At 34.1% G+C, this 15,440-nt stretch overlaps 4 protein-coding genes across 6 annotated transcripts in view; 1 reads left to right on the forward strand and 3 right to left on the reverse strand.

Annotated features, from left to right (window-relative positions):
- Positions 1-223: 223 nt before the first annotated feature.
- Positions 224-1,301, reverse strand: LOC102595426 (uncharacterized). The gene is made up of 2 exons (XM_006346361.2): positions 821-1,301; positions 224-543 (listed from the first exon to the last, which is right to left on the reverse strand). The coding sequence occupies exons 1-2, from the start codon at positions 1,227-1,229 to the stop codon at positions 533-535; spliced, it is 420 nt and encodes a 139-aa protein (XP_006346423.1). The 5' UTR covers positions 1,230-1,301; the 3' UTR covers positions 224-532.
- Positions 1,302-8,287: 6,986 nt separating this feature from the next.
- On the forward strand, positions 8,288-12,028 carry LOC102595751 (pentatricopeptide repeat-containing protein At2g15690). 3 transcript variants are annotated; one of them, XM_006346364.2, is made up of 3 exons: positions 8,288-11,048; positions 11,630-11,720; positions 11,818-12,028. In XM_006346364.2, exon 1 carries the CDS (start codon positions 8,355-8,357, stop codon positions 10,263-10,265), a length of 1,911 nt encoding a protein of 636 aa, XP_006346426.1. In that variant the 5' UTR covers positions 8,288-8,354; the 3' UTR covers positions 10,266-11,048; positions 11,630-11,720; positions 11,818-12,028. The 3 variants fall into 3 exon arrangements, with proteins under 3 accessions (XP_006346426.1, XP_006346427.1, XP_006346424.1); XM_006346365.2 differs by having other exon boundaries at positions 11,655-11,720; XM_006346362.2 differs by having other exon boundaries at positions 8,288-11,720.
- A 200-nt stretch (positions 12,029-12,228) lies between these two features.
- LOC102596749 (calmodulin-like protein 1) lies at positions 12,229-13,066 on the reverse strand. Its single transcript, XM_006346366.2, has one exon. It carries the CDS (start codon positions 12,968-12,970, stop codon positions 12,413-12,415), a length of 558 nt encoding a protein of 185 aa, XP_006346428.1. The 5' UTR covers positions 12,971-13,066; the 3' UTR covers positions 12,229-12,412.
- Positions 13,067-13,105: 39 nt separating this feature from the next.
- LOC102597073 (protein disulfide-isomerase SCO2) overlaps positions 13,106-15,440 on the reverse strand; it is a 4,550-nt gene continuing 2,215 nt past the window's right edge. Inside the window, exon 3 of the mRNA XM_006346367.2 lies at positions 13,106-13,541. Coding sequence (XP_006346429.1) covers positions 13,471-13,541 — 71 coding nt within the window. The 3' untranslated portion in view covers positions 13,106-13,470. The remainder of the gene's footprint in view (positions 13,542-15,440) is intronic.

The following is a 15,440-nucleotide window of genomic DNA, read 5'->3' on the forward strand; positions in this document are numbered from 1 at the left end:
CTCTCCTCCTCCTCCTCCCTCCCCCCCCCCCCCCCCCTCCAACCCCCCCTCTTGGTTCAAACTCTTCGTTATTGGGTAAAATATGCCTCGATTCTTTCTCCACAAATATTGTAATTTGAATAAAACTGCCATCATTTTCCAGGAAGTTCCTGTCAAGTTCCCAACAGCGCTCAAATCTCAATTCAAGATCAATTAAAAATGGGTGTACTACAGAAACACCGAGTGACAATAAAGGAGCATTATTAGATTAGATTCTATCAAACAAATACAAAAGATTACATCAAAAGTACTTAAAAGTCGAAAACATTTGTACAACGTAAGAACAATCACGACGCTGTACATGGTCCATTTCTCTAAAGGGTGGAGGTTGAATGATCAAAGAGATTACAAGTTTTCAGTCTCCTAATAGTCAAGAAAAATCTCAAAATCTCTAAAAACACCCCAAAACAAGATAGGAAAAAAAGAACGTCCACCCTTGTTAGATCCAAGAACTCTACAACATTACCATTGCTTATCCTCCCTCTTCAATCTATCAGTTAGCTCCTGAAAGACAAGAAAGGAACAATTAAGAGACTCATTTATGAGATTATGAAGTTTTACTATTTCCATTGGATCTAAGATAAATACGCACCACATAACTTATAAGCTATGTTATATATAAAAATGTTGTAGGATACGTGTCAAATCCTTCAAAAGTAGTGCAATTTTGGAGAATCTAACATGAATGTTACATCATTTTTTTGAGAATCCGAGCAACATTACTCTCAGTTGCAAATATGTAATTTCAAGTGAATGAACTAGTATAAATATATTGTCTTACCTGTGATAATGTCATTGAAGAAATCAGGCATTTTTGTCTCTTTATTATCAACTTTCTTTGGCAAAATTGGAGCTCTCTTAAAACCAAAACGTTCTTTCCAGCTCCCCTTTCCTACTGATGGAAATATCTCTTCATAATCATCATCATCATTAGCAAGAAGTTCATCTTTAAGTGTTGTTGCCTTAGTGCTATTTTCTCTCAAGGGCAACAATTTACCCTTAAAGAAAACTTCATCAGCTGGAATCATCTTGTAACCGGAGACCGAAAACTCGAAATCAGAGGAAACAGGTGCCTCTTTGTAGCCATATTGTTCATGCCTTAATGTTTGCTGATTATCACCAAAATCATTAGAGAATGAAATTCTTGGACCCATTGTTGTGCAAAGTCCTTGTTGATTTAGGCAGGCCATGGACCATTCAAAGGAAAATAATACTGATCTTTTGACTAATAATTTTCAATGTGAGAAGTCACATGTAGTTTTTCTAGTCTTTATATAGATGGTAAACTTGTCTATTATGTAATCAACTTTTGACTACCAAATATCTTGAAAGGACAATGACCGCATTTCACATATATAAAAATTGTCTATGTCTATTAATCCGCTCTTGTGTTAGTTTGCTCACATTGTCAGTCTCAAGCTTGAATAAAGGAGTGTTACGATACGTTGATAGTCAACACAAAATTAGTCAATTTGTTTTGTATTTTTACAATTTAGAATATTTTGGGACGTCCTCACATAAGCACTCGTCACAACAATAGAAACGGAGAAAACTCATATAGACGACCCAACTTGCTAGGGATAAGATATATATGTGGTAAATTATTAGAAGTTTAACAAATATTATTCAATTCAGTAAAGAAACTAAGGGTGTTGAAAAATATTTATATGCAAAGTTATTTTGACGTATATATACCATATTATTTTCTAAATACAAGAGACAAACGATATTCAACTAATCACCCTTCGATCTATGCGGCTATCCCACTATTACCATAATGTCAAAAGTGTAATGGATTTAGACGTAAGAATTAAGAAAGCTAAACTCAATAAATTTAAATTCGCGATCCGCCTCTGATTGAGGTGTCGTAACTGTAGCTGTTTTATAAAACTGTAAAGAAATACATTATGCCTCTCAGATCTGTTGCATACTGGTCAAAGTTCATATACCAAATTAATAAATTATCTTTTATTTATTTTTTGCTTCAAAAGTAGTTCATTGAACAACTACTTTTAACTTAATATAACATAACAGGCATGTGAATCTATTAAAATAAATCACATTGCATGTGTTTTCTCCTCCGTTATAAGATAGTGATGTCTATCTGCCACCATTCAAGCATGAAATATGGAAATAAAATTTTCACCTATATCTAGAAAGTAATGCTAGATGCACTGTATATGAAGGCAACTTTTTTTCACTCTAATTGTTTACTACTCCTAAATTATAGCTTTCTTTGTTGACTAATTTACCACTCCAAGATGAAGATAGGCAGAAAAAAAGAAATTTTATATGATTCTGAGTAGATTGTGTACACACCACTTTTTAGTTATAAGTAAAATTTCATGTGTAAGTATGCCATTTGAAATCCATAGTAAATGTCCTGTTAGTGACAAATCCACACAATACTACTAGAAACAGAGGTTTTCCACTGCCAATCAATAAAAAAATCTATAGTAGAAAATATGATTTTTCCCACTGAACCAGCTTAGTGGGTAAACGAATGGCGGGAAACAGATTCTCACTGAAATAGTGGGTAAACAAATGGCGGGAAACAGATTCTCACTGAAATAGTGGGAATCTTCCTAATTTTTTACGTGAAAATACTACTATTTTTCTCATTAATTTAATCAAAATATTTGTGGGAATAGTCACTCAACATTTTTCAGCGGAAAATTTCAACGAGAAACTAGTGATTTTAATAGTGTCAGTTTTCTCTAATGTTATATATACTTCCAAAAACCTTAATTATGAAACAGAACATGTCTGATATTCTTGTATTATAAGATCCACTGTTATGACTTCTAGCAGAGGAAAATTAGATGGTAAAAGGTGTTGTCTATATTACAGCAAGACTTCACATAATAAGTTGTAGTTAAACGTTACTCGATATTTGTGTTGGTAGGAGATAACAAATATAACCCGCGAAATAGAGAAAAATAAATGTTTTTGCCAAGTGGAGGGCCAGAAAAGGTTGTTGTATCTTTATAAGCCTCCCCTAGATGTAATCTTGGCTAGGTTTTTTTTTAATTTAGGTCCAAAAGTGCATTAGATCTTTAACCACCCATTTCTGCATATATATTTTTGGCAAAATTAGTCCACAGGGGATCTGAAAAGTTGTAAGGGCTATACAAAAAAGTGGTCAACATTCAACAAATACACCACTAAATATTATGGTTTGGTAGTAGGCGTGAATTCATATTAATCGAACTTTAAAACACTATAAGAAATAGGTTGAAAATTGAGGGTCAAAATTGATGGACGGTTTTGGTTACTTGCTGATCCAAAAGTGTAATATATACTGTAAAATCGCACTCAATTTAAATTCATGGACGGTGCTACAACCACTAAATGAACTATAGATTTAAACATATGGCATGCATGTATTAGATTGGTGTATACATTCGATGCGGGTAAGTTTTACCCTCGGTATAAATTTTAAATATCTAAACTTTTAACAATAAATTTATCAAATTTAATTTTGAAAATTAATAAAATTAACTTTCGAGAAACAAAACATATCAACGAGAGGAGGGGAGTACTAAAACTTGTGAAATACTCTTTTTAATTAATTTTAGTGAAATATCTCTATAATCTGGAAAAGCTGTGCCGACAAATGAAAGTATTAAAGTTAAGATATGTACTTTATGATAAGGTGATTATGTTGCTGTAATTACAAATTTCTAAAACACATAAAAAATGGAGTTATCTCCTATGCTTAACTGGCATTGCACATGTACTCCTAATCAACCTTTCTGCTTTGAATTTATAATGACTCATTCAATTTTTAAAAAAGTACTTAAGTAATACTGGTTTAGGTATTTGATTGACTAGTAATTAATATGATACAAAAAAAGTTTTTAAAAATATTCCAATTTTATGGATGGAAAAATTGGTCCTCACATGGTTGGTTTATCTTCATAAGAAGAAGGGCATCTCAGGAGCGGATCTTCAAATGGATGCCCAACAGGTGGCTGATTCCTTTGACTGAATATTGTGAGGGAAAAAACAACTTTTGGAGTATACTATTATTTGTATCATATGCTTACTCTTTTAAGGGATAATTATTATATTTTCGGGTGATCTAGTTTACAAAATAGCCAGTAAATATACCTATAATATATACATAATTAGGTGTATAGATTTTATATATTTGGACTAGCTCCCATAAATATATTTGGTCAAAGGGACAAAATTGAAACTACTTACTCTAATTTTATTTTATTTTTAAAATAAATGTTTTTTCCATTACTATATAATGATGAAACTATAACATTTTGGGTAAATACTGTTTTGGACTATGGATATAAACCTCATGAAGACAAGTGGACTAAATTACTAGGAGGTTTGGTTCAATGGCAATATATGTGTCTCTTATGGTCTCCCATAGGGTGAACAAATTTTGTCTTAATACTCATAATTTAAGAAATCCCCATTTTGTAATATGTTTATTGCTCTTAAGCACGTTTAGCAAAGTCAGATCATGCCCCTCATATCAACCCCCATCCCCCCCCTCCCCCCCAAAGCCTTAAGTTTAAACTTTTGCCTACTTTGTATCATTTTTTTTACATAGTCGAATAAAAATGACCTATAAAACGCTCTATTCTAATAGTCTAAAAGATATAATAAAATAACCAATCCGCAAAAATGAACTCATAGTGTAAATAAGTATAGACAATAACATATATAATTACGATCAAATTTTTTTATAACAGTTATTTCTTATAATAATATTATACTATAATAGCCATATTTTTCTACAAAACTAATTTTCCATGTTATACTATTTTATATATTCTTTATAATAATATTTTATTACAACAATAAGAAAAATATCAATATAAACATTTGTTGTAAAGAGGTTTGACGATATATTATTCCTGCATATTGCCACTTATGCAGTCCGCCTAGTGATCACTTTACTTTAATGTTGAAATTTTTAGGGAGTTCTTTTTTTTTCTTGTTACAAAATGTCAAGAAAAATGATTCTTGGGTCTATGTTAAATAAAGATAAGGATTGGAACGCCAAGTCATTTCCCTAAATTACGGCCAGAAAAATGGGGTCCTATTTTCAAAATTTAACCATGAATTTTCCTTCTAGATTCAATTTCTGATGTCCTTAGTAGTAGTATATATTAATGATTAACAACTTATGAAAATAATAAAAAGTGGATATATAGTTTCCAAGAAAGTCATAATCAATAAGATGGATAATATTAATAATTATTATAACAATAATAGTGGGAAAAGGCAACGGAGAAAGCAATTCATGGACCTCAAAAACGTACAACTTAAGCATCGCCAGCTTGAATATTTATGTACGTGACTTCCTTTTTGTGAGACCAAAAAAATGGATTCAGAATTTATGGATCCAAACGTATAAGATTTTGGTCTACTTTTTTATCACATAATTAATATCAGTTATGTGAGATATTTTGTCTAAATATACAAAAATGAATTCTTTTTACCATATTTATGCGGTATAACTTTCTAATGAAAAACCCTTCTAGAATCACTATAGTAATTGTTGTGGCATTTTAATATTATTATACTTTTAATATTATTATACTTTGCTAAATATTTGCTTTCTGCCTAATAACACATCATTAGGTGCTTTACTACCGTTAGACAGTTGATGACATTTGATGTCATCTTTATTATCATTTGGCTTAATTGCCATTACTTTGTTATAACGTTGCTGAGAACGTTGTAGTGGCTGTCCGTTTGTGGTTTTTCTGGCAAAAGATGTAATGGTTCTCCATTATCTCATTCTTAATTCTTTCATTATTCTTGTAACCTATGTAACTCCTGAGACTATTATCTTCACTATTTACTACACCATTATCTTCCTATTCATTGCTAGGAAGGCTTCCTCTAGTATAAATAGTGGTGGTCTTCATTTGGTTTGGGATACATAACATACACAAGAAAATATAGAGTGCATAAGGTTTGTCAAAAAGAGAGTTCTTATTAGTTGAAGGGAGGTGTTTCTTTTGTGGAGCTTTGGACTCAACTCTTGTCCAGAGTTGTTGAGCTATACTTTGTGTAGGCTGTTGTATCCTGGAGGGGACAAGTCAAGAGGACTACTGCTGGACCGATGAAAACATTTGCTGCAGTGGGCTTGAATCTCCTTAAAGAGAGCGAGATATCCGCGCCTCAGCCTGAAGAGATTTATTTTCTTCATAGTTATTTTCAATTGTATTAATCCTGTATTTTTGTTATCTTGTAAGTTTTTACTAACAGTAATCTAAGCAATGCGTGGAAAATGGAAACGTATGACCTGCGTTTAGGTTGGCTTTAGGATTATGAGACTATTTTGAAATATTTTGATTAAAAGTTTTTAGTGCAACAAGATATGAGAACTTCAAGTCGCAAGAACATGAAAAAAGCCACATACTCACTAAGTAAGCTGTAAGCTAGCCATTAACTGTTTAATTTTTAAATATAGAGAATAAATACATTTTTTTCCTTTCCGCGCAACAAACTTTACGTGTATATATATATAGAGTTGTTAATTGTTATCCATATCAGACCAACTCGATCTATAAAAGACAAAGGAATTTCAAGCGAAAGCCAATTAGACTTCAAATGTTTAAACTATTAGGTTATGGCCCAATTTGAAGCTGGTATGAAAAAAATTAGAGTAGTTAATTGCTTCTTTTTTTTGGATTAATTACAGAAATCTCACATTTTAGTTTACTTATTACCATTATTCCCTATAAGTTTTACAAATCTCCAAAATCCCTCATTTTCATGCATCAGATTAGTGTATTTCGCGCATCACATTAGTGTATCATGTATAACATGTACATCAGATTAGTGTAATTTTCGCGCATCACATTAGTGTATCATGTATAAGATGTAATGTATATTACTTAACGATTAATGTATCTCGCGCATCAGATTAATGTATTAGCGTTTATATTATTGTATCCGTTTGAGGGATTTCTGTAATTATAAACTTTTAAGGGATAGATTGTAATTTTGCCTTAAAAGTATGTGATTTATGTAATTTGCTTCTTTTTTTTTGGATTAAATTACAGAAATCTCACATTTTAGTTTACTTATTACCATTATTCCCTATAAGTTTTACAAATCTCCAAAATCCCTCATTTTCATCCATCAGATTAGTGTAATTTTCGCGCATCACATTAGTGTATCATGTATAACATGTACATCAGATTAGTGTAATTTTCGCGCATCACATTAGTGTATCATGTATAAAATGTACATCAGATTAGTGTATTTCGCGCATCACATTAGTGTATCATGTATAAAATGTAATGTATATTACTTAACGATTAATGTATCTCGCGCATCAGATTAATGTATTAGCGTTTATATTATTGTATCCGTTTGAGGGATTTCTGTAATTATAAACTTTTAAGGGATAGATTGTAATTTTGCCTTAAAAGTATGTGATTTATGTAATTTGCTTCTTTTTTTTATGAAAAGGCAACCCGAGTCAGCCCATTTGGAGCCAATTTAGGCGCCTAAAGAGACGAGCTTTGTGCCCAAGTTACAATGAAGTAGGCCCGACTATTTCAAATTCGCGATGTATATGGCTTCTTAGGGCTCGAATCCGAGACTTCTTATTAAGAGAGGAACAACCCATCCACTACACCACAATTTTTGGTGGTTTGTATGAGATTTTGTTTCATGTTCACTTATAACTTATGTGTTATCATCTGATTAGGTAGCAATGTTTAAAAAATATTTTTTTTAAAAAAAAAGTTTCATAGTCTAAAATAAATCATATTATTTGTGTGACTATAAATCATTTTATTAATGATAAACAATGAATTTTAAAGTTGTGTTTTCTTCTGGTTATAGAAAGATGACATTCTTTTTTAGATAGACTAAACATAAGTGCTTCACGTATAGGACGGATGATATAATTTGAAAGGATACAATTTTTAGTTTTCCTAATTAGTTAGGACTTAAGGATCATTATTTCTATTTGAATTTAAATTACATTTTCTCGACCTATACTATAGGCTTAAATTATTATGTGATTAAATATTTAAATAAATTTGAATAAAGAAATAAAAATTACAAAATTGTTCACATGTTACTAGTGCCATTAACATAATAATATTTTACTTAATTATTAGCTTAGCATAATGGATAAATTCTAGATTTCTAGTTTATTTTCAAAAAAAAATAAAAAAATAAAATAAATTTTGTTTCAGGAAGGTCCGACCCACAGCCCGGGTCGCAAGCCCAACTATAACAAAAGGTCCAGAATTTACCAGCAATGTTCCCACGCTAGGGTTTAACAAAGGGTTTTTATCGTTTGAATCACTGTTGCAAAAATGTCTTCTCTAATGGCGATTCGCAAAACTCGAGTCTCCATTTTCACTTCTTCGCACAAGGTATGTTTGTTATACTCTTCTTCACTCTCTATTTCCGATATCAAGTTCCCGAAAACCTTAACCTTAAACTCCCCGTTTTCTTCCTTACATTCGAAAACCCTAGCAACATTCGCAGCACCAAATGATGTTCAAATTCCCCCAAACCCCTCTGGGGTTCCGCAAAATAAGGATTTTGGAAGCTCTGCTCAACAGTGGAATAACCAAACCCAGAATTATCCGAATAATAATCAGATGAATATGTCGTATCCTCAGTATCAAACTCCTGATCAGGTGAATCAAGGTTATCCAAATTATGGAAATGTTAATCCTGGTCAGGGATATACCCAGAGCTTTCAGAATCAGAAAAGCCCTAATGTTCAAAATCAAAGCATTCCGTATAGGCCGAGCTCCGGTGAGCCTCGAAACTACCCGCCACCTGGGAACGTCAACCAATGGAATTATCAAAATCAAGGCTTCAGACAACATGGAACCCCGAATGCGGCTCCAAGTTATCCACAAAGTGGATATCAGAATCCGGAACATGCACAAAGTCCCAATAGAAATCAGAATTATCCACAGCCTGGTGCTGGTAATCAGTGGAATAATCAGAATCAAAATTATGCTCCACGAGGAAGCCCTAGTCAACTAGATTCTCAGGGACAGAGAGTCTCACCAGGAAGCGGGTTTCAAATGAATAATCAATCTCATAACCAAGCTCAGGTTGTGCATGATCAAGTCCCGAGTGATCCTCCACCTACTGTTGATTTAATTAGCTTGTGCCAAGAAGGTAAAGTTAAGGAGGTTATTGAACATATGGAACAGGGGATAGTTGCCGATGCACAATGTTTTGACATGCTCTTTGAGTTGTGTGCCAATTCGAAGAAACTTGAAGATGCTAAAAAGGTGCACGATTACTTGTTGAGATCAAAATGCAGGAGTGATCTTGGTTTGAGCAATAAAGTTATCAATATGTATTCCAAGTGTGGGAGTATGACAGATGCGCGCAGAGTTTTTGATCATATGCGTGATAGGAATATGGACTCATGGCATTTGATGATAAATGGATATGCATTGAATGGGTTGGGGGATGATGGGTTGACATTGTATGATCAGATGCGGGAGTCGGGAATGAAACCAAACGAGGAAACTTTTCTGTATGTTTTCGAGGCTTGTGCCAGTGCAGATGCTATTGATGAGGCTTTCATGCATTTTGAGTCAATGAAGGCTGAGTATGGAATTTCTCCACAGGTGGAGCACTATTTAGGACTTCTGGGTGTTCTAGGAAAATGTGGACATCTTGCTGAGGCAGAGGAATATATCTCAAAGCTTCCATTTGAACCAACAGAAGCCGTCTGGGAAGCATTAATGAATTATGCTCGTATACATGGCGATATTGATCTTGAGGATCAAGCTGAGGAGTTGATGGTTGGTCTTGACCCTTCTAAGGCTGTTGCTAATAAGATTCCCACTCCACCAGTAAAGAAGCAGTTAGCCATTAATATGCTTGAAGGAAGAAATAGAGTATCTGAATTTCGCAATCCAACCCTCTTCAAGGATGACGAGAAGTTGAGGGCTGCGATGAAAGAACAAGCTTATGTGCCTGATACCAGATATGTCCTTCATGATATCGATCAGGAGGCCAAGGAACAGGCTTTGCTATACCATAGCGAACGTTTAGCCATTGCATATGGTCTGATTAGTACTCCTGCCAGAACACCTTTACGTATCATAAAGAATCTCCGTGTATGTGGTGATTGTCACAATGCCATCAAGATCATGTCAAGGATTGTTGGGCGAGAGTTAATTGTCAGGGACAACAAGCGGTTTCATCATTTCAAGGATGGAAAATGCTCTTGTGGTGATTATTGGTGAAGTATAGTGGCTAATTTGAGTATACATAGACTGGCTTCCACAATTCTCAGGATCATCAAGAGTCTGCATGTTGGGATGAACGCGATGTTGAGATCCCTTTAAGCTGGCCGTGGCTCTGTTCAGGGTCATCTATGAATTACCAAGAATTTTTATGTATTGCTAATTACAATGCCAAAATCACCATGTCTTGCAATTTATGCATTGCTTGCACCCTTGTGGATATCTAAGACTGTTCTAGTAGTTTGGATCTTTGTTAAAGAGATTAGTCAGCAAAGTGCCAGTCAAATTAATGTTCCATTGTATCTGCACAATGTTTTCAAATTGTTTTCTGGTTCTGTCACTTTATAGGAAAATGGAGTTTTTGACCAATATCATCCCTTACGTTTCTCCCTAACTTTGAGTATATCCTTATAATATTTCATTTAACTGAAATCATCCTTTTAGTTTCATGAAGAATTATTTAGGTTTTATCTGAAAGTTGATTTATTTGTAGAATTTGTTTTGGGTTAATAGCAACCTAGAAGGAGATGAAAAAAAAAAACCACAAGTGTGACTGCATTCATGGTTTTCATGTTAGCTTTTATCGAGGGAAGCCAGTTAAATCTGTGTTGCAAGTGTCAGGTTCTTAAAGGATCAACTTTTCTTGAACTTTCTCTGTTTTTATGAATGGGAAAGATGGAGGCATAACATCATTCATCAACAGAAGATATGCTGGCTTTTGCAAGTCCTTGCTGCAGTGTCCATATGAGTTCTACTTGTCACACTTTACATAGAGAACTAGAGGTATTTCCTCTTTTTGTCTTATTTACTGCTTTGGAAGCTTCAGTTCTTTGTTTTCAGTCTTGTTCTTCCATTGAAGAATTTGGGTATTAATTGAGGGAATGTTATATTTGCTGGAACCTTATAGGTGTAATAATTATTGAACTTTTATTTCTTGATATTCCAAAGTTTATTGCTTAAATTTTCATATATTTGGACAAATTTCTTTGATCACTATTTTCTTTGAGTGGTCTGTTAATGATTTTACAGTTGGCATGAGTGTCCTTACCATTATAATGGCTTACTTGAGTTGGAATAGTTCCCCTTTGCACTATTTTAGGTAAGTTAAAACCATGTGGTTCGAAGAGTTTTGATGGGAATAATTAATGCTTTCATTGGCTTGTGTACTGTATTCTTGATTTAGTTGATTGTCTAGGATGTTTTCTAAATTCTGACATATCAGTATTCGTAACTAATTTGGAATTGAAGTATAGTTTATTGATGGATTGGTTGTAGTTAGAATTAAGAACCATCAACTGCTGCTAATTCAGATGTGTGTTTCTGTATGTCTTTTAGTTTGATTTTCTCATCAATTAGTCGTGCAGGTGAAATTGTTGTTTTATTGAACAGGGAGTTGGAAGGGCAGAAATCCAGGAGTTCCTAGATGTTTCCATATCCATTCTCAAGCCAACTTCAGTTAGTAGTTTTCTTTGCCTGTATATGTTAATTCAGTCAATCAAGTTAGAATTATGAGTATTCAATCTTTATTTGACTCTGTTCATTTGATGTCCAGCAAATATGAAAGGACATTGGAGAGACTGAAGCTCATAGCGACCGTATGCTGCTGGAGCCGAAGAGAGAGTGTTCGGAAGTATATTAAAGAAAAGTAACTATCAATACTAAAGCATATCTTCATCAATCTGTTGCAGCGAAATAATCCGAGGGCAACCTTAATGGCTGCTCTTTGTGAACTCAATACCAATGAATACTTCATGAAATGTTCACATTGGTGTAGGATTTATATATAAACGGGAGATAATCCATCAGCTCGTGGCTATACCTTATTCGGCCTTAGCGATAGTGTGGTAGGACTTGTTGGGCTCATCTAGTTTTTCTGGAATGACAATAGTACATTACTATTTAACTTTTGATCTTGTGAATGCTATTTAACTTTTAATAGTTGCAAAACCTGTTGGATTATACCTTAAATCATATTGAAAGTAGACTTCTCATAAAATATCAAACTGTAATCGGAACTAATGCCACCAGCATGCAGCAAGGCATGCAGAAACCTTACATTTATACTTTATACAGGTAACACATAACTAAGTGAACTGTCATGACTGATAATCTTGGAATTCGCAGTAGGGTCTTTCAATTAGGGACTTCTAACAAAGTGTCATAGTGCGAGTCATCATAGTCACAAATTCATCCAAATCAATCACACCATCTCCATTTGCATCTACTGCCTTCACCATTTTCCTGCAATCTTGAAGGCTGCAACGTTGTCCGAGCCCCTTCTGCAGCTCGTACACTTCCTGCACACTGATCTTTCCATCACCATCCTTGTCAAAAGTGTGGAAGGCTCTCTGCAAATCCGTAGTTTTAACTCCTCCTTCCTTCTTCTGCACTTCCACAAACTCGTTGAAATCAATGAATCCATCACCATCTGCATCTGCAACATCGAAAATCTTTTGAACTTCCCTCGTAAGGAGGTTCTTCTTCCCCATGGCTTTGAGTATAGCCTTGTACTCTTCTGGTGAAATATTGCCATCTTTGTTTGAATCAAATCTATCAAAAACTTTCTTTAAATCATCAACACTAGTTTGGTAAACAGGCAACGAACATGAGTTCTGCCTCTCTCTGGTGAACATCCTAGTTGGCTTACGCAGAAAACTTCTCTTCGAGAGGTTGTATTGGAAATCAAGAAAGCTTGGATTTGGCATTTTTTTCTACTTGCTGATTGGGTGAAGATATCTTAGACTTAAAACTGGAATGAACTTGCTGACTAACATTGTAGCAAAGGACCTTAAATAGTAGAATGACTATCAACGAAGGGACATATTCTGATGCTTAAAGTATAAAGAAGATAAGGAAGAATACTTTTTATTCCTCAATTACTTGTAAAGCAACCAAGATTCTCAACTAAACGTATGAAAACAATTCCAGAACCAAGAAGGAAAGAACTGAAGTGAAAAAGCTAAATTACAAATACGATCCTTGCCCAACTTGTTCAGTTCCTCCAGCCGTCTCATCTCTTTCTCCGAATTTACTTTATTCTGCTACGGATGTATAGAATATGTCCTTTATTTGACAAATCTATATTGTTTACTATTGGACCCACAGTTTGCTCCTCAAAGAATAGAACAATTCCGCAAAGTTACGTGTCTCCTCAAAGCTTCCTAATGTATACTGGTTTAAACAAAATGGTACAAGTATTCTTTTGTCAAGGTGGTTTATCATCCAAGTCCACCATCACATCAATATCCGTACGTAGTGTTATTTTCTGCACATAACCTGAAATGTCAAAGTATGAGATCTGAGATTGAGATTCCGGACATATATCTGTTACTCAAGCCACAAATTAAAAAGAAGTTGATCCCAGGAAGATATAATGCACATATCAGTTCTGAAATAATCAAATAATAAACACTCATAATCCTGATTTGCAAAACAGCAGCAGAGTAACTTTTAGGGGCTAATTTTTTATAGACGTACAGATCCCTGTGGGTGTATGAATTTTTGGTAGAGGTATAGATACCTTATCATTTATTTTGATCCTTATCATTTCTTGGACCACTTAGATACTGAAGGAATCAACAACTTAAATACCATTATTGTGGTTGACAACTTTATTTCCAAGGGGCAGATGGAGAAAGAATGCCTCGGGAATTTATTCTACCTTTAGAGACATAAACATGAATATCTGAAACTACAAGAAGAAAACGCGGAATCTGGAAAACATGGCGGAAACACACCTTTTCCTTTAGGGCAGACAATTTAAACCAGTACAGGAAACATGCTAATTGCACAAAATATTAGGAATTACCATTGTCTTAGCTAGAGTGTCAAACAAAATGTTCTGTCTCAACTTCTCTGTACATCTTACAGATATAGAGATGCACAAGAAAAGGAAAAGTGTGTCATCTGATGCAATATAGGACATAAACTACAAGTCCCGTCTCCAAGGACTCTTGTTCTTTGAGATGCAAAATTGAAAAGATGCCAGAAGCATTCCATTTTCAATTTAAGCCCCCTCTTTATATCACGCTACCAGCAGCAGAAGCCCAAAATATCAGCTAAGTGAAAACCAGATTGCCCCAGCGAGCAATGCTGAAAGCATAAGACATGTCAAGCAAAAAAAAACAAACTCTAGGGATTGAATAATAGACAGCTCCACAATCTCAACAAGATGGTAGTTGCCTTACTGATTAGGAGTTTCCACAGGGAGTTATTTGCTTCATCGTTCTATTTTTTAAAATTATCTTTTGAAGTTTATGCAAGGCCTGTAAGGCGAAAATTATTTTATATTTTTCTTTCTTCATAAGTCCATTAAGAAAACAACTTCTGAAGATGAGGAACAGAAATGCTGCATCCAGGGACTAAATCCTCACTGAAATCCATAAACTAACCTATGTTTAAACTTTAAAGTCACCAGGCGATGAGAACTATGTATATAATCCTTCCAAATCCTAATTCGTTAATTTTTTTTACCAAGGGATGGAACAGTTCCCTAATTCTTAGTACCAACAGCAGCTGACTTAAACACGAGATCCAACTTGGTCTTACTTCTAAATTCAATCTATAAGAGAAGAAACAAAGTTTATGAAGGTAAAATAAAAACACCAAAATACTAGAGTTTTCTCGTAGCTCCTCTTTTGAAGTATAAAATGTCTGAGATAGACTGCTAAAGACATATTTACCCAAAAATCATGAACACCTCTATAGTCAAAGTAATTGTCCAAAACAATCCTCCTCATTCCATTCATCTTCAGGGAGCTAAATGATATATGAAATTTGACATTCCAAGTCTCTGTGCAGGCTGATAAAATTTGCTGCTTGAAAAGTTACAACATCATATAGTGATATAGATCTTTTGATCTGGCAGAAATATTATCTTTACCTTAAATATTATCCCTACTTTCTAACCAACCCAATTTTACTACCTTTACCTTCCTTAATAATGCATATTCAGAATATTACTTATACATCCGAAGAAAAAATGAGGAAACGTACATCTACATGCACGGGCATCAATAGATGAAACAGTCTCTAGGAATAGGTTCAATGTTTTGAAAGTCTTCTTGTACCAGCTATACGAGTGAAATTATAATTAATCAGGAAAAGGGCAAGAATCTCTTGACTTATGGATAGCTTTAAAAATCCTCCATACATTCCTTTTTCTCTGTTAACCCC

Source organism: Solanum tuberosum, unplaced genomic scaffold (genome assembly GCF_000226075.1).
Source record: "Solanum tuberosum cultivar DM 1-3 516 R44 unplaced genomic scaffold, SolTub_3.0 scf00073, whole genome shotgun sequence".
NCBI classification, from domain to species: domain Eukaryota; kingdom Viridiplantae; phylum Streptophyta; class Magnoliopsida; order Solanales; family Solanaceae; genus Solanum; species Solanum tuberosum.

Bases quoted from the DNA above. Each gene is read 5' to 3' on its own strand.
- LOC102595426 (XM_006346361.2), bottom strand. From the start codon at position 1,229: ATGGCCTGCCTAAATCAACAAGGACTTTGCACAACAATGGGTCCAAGA.
- LOC102595751 (XM_006346362.2), top strand. From the start codon at position 8,355: ATGTCTTCTCTAATGGCGATTCGCAAAACTCGAGTCTCCATTTTCACT.
- LOC102596749 (XM_006346366.2), bottom strand. From the start codon at position 12,970: ATGCCAAATCCAAGCTTTCTTGATTTCCAATACAACCTCTCGAAGAGA.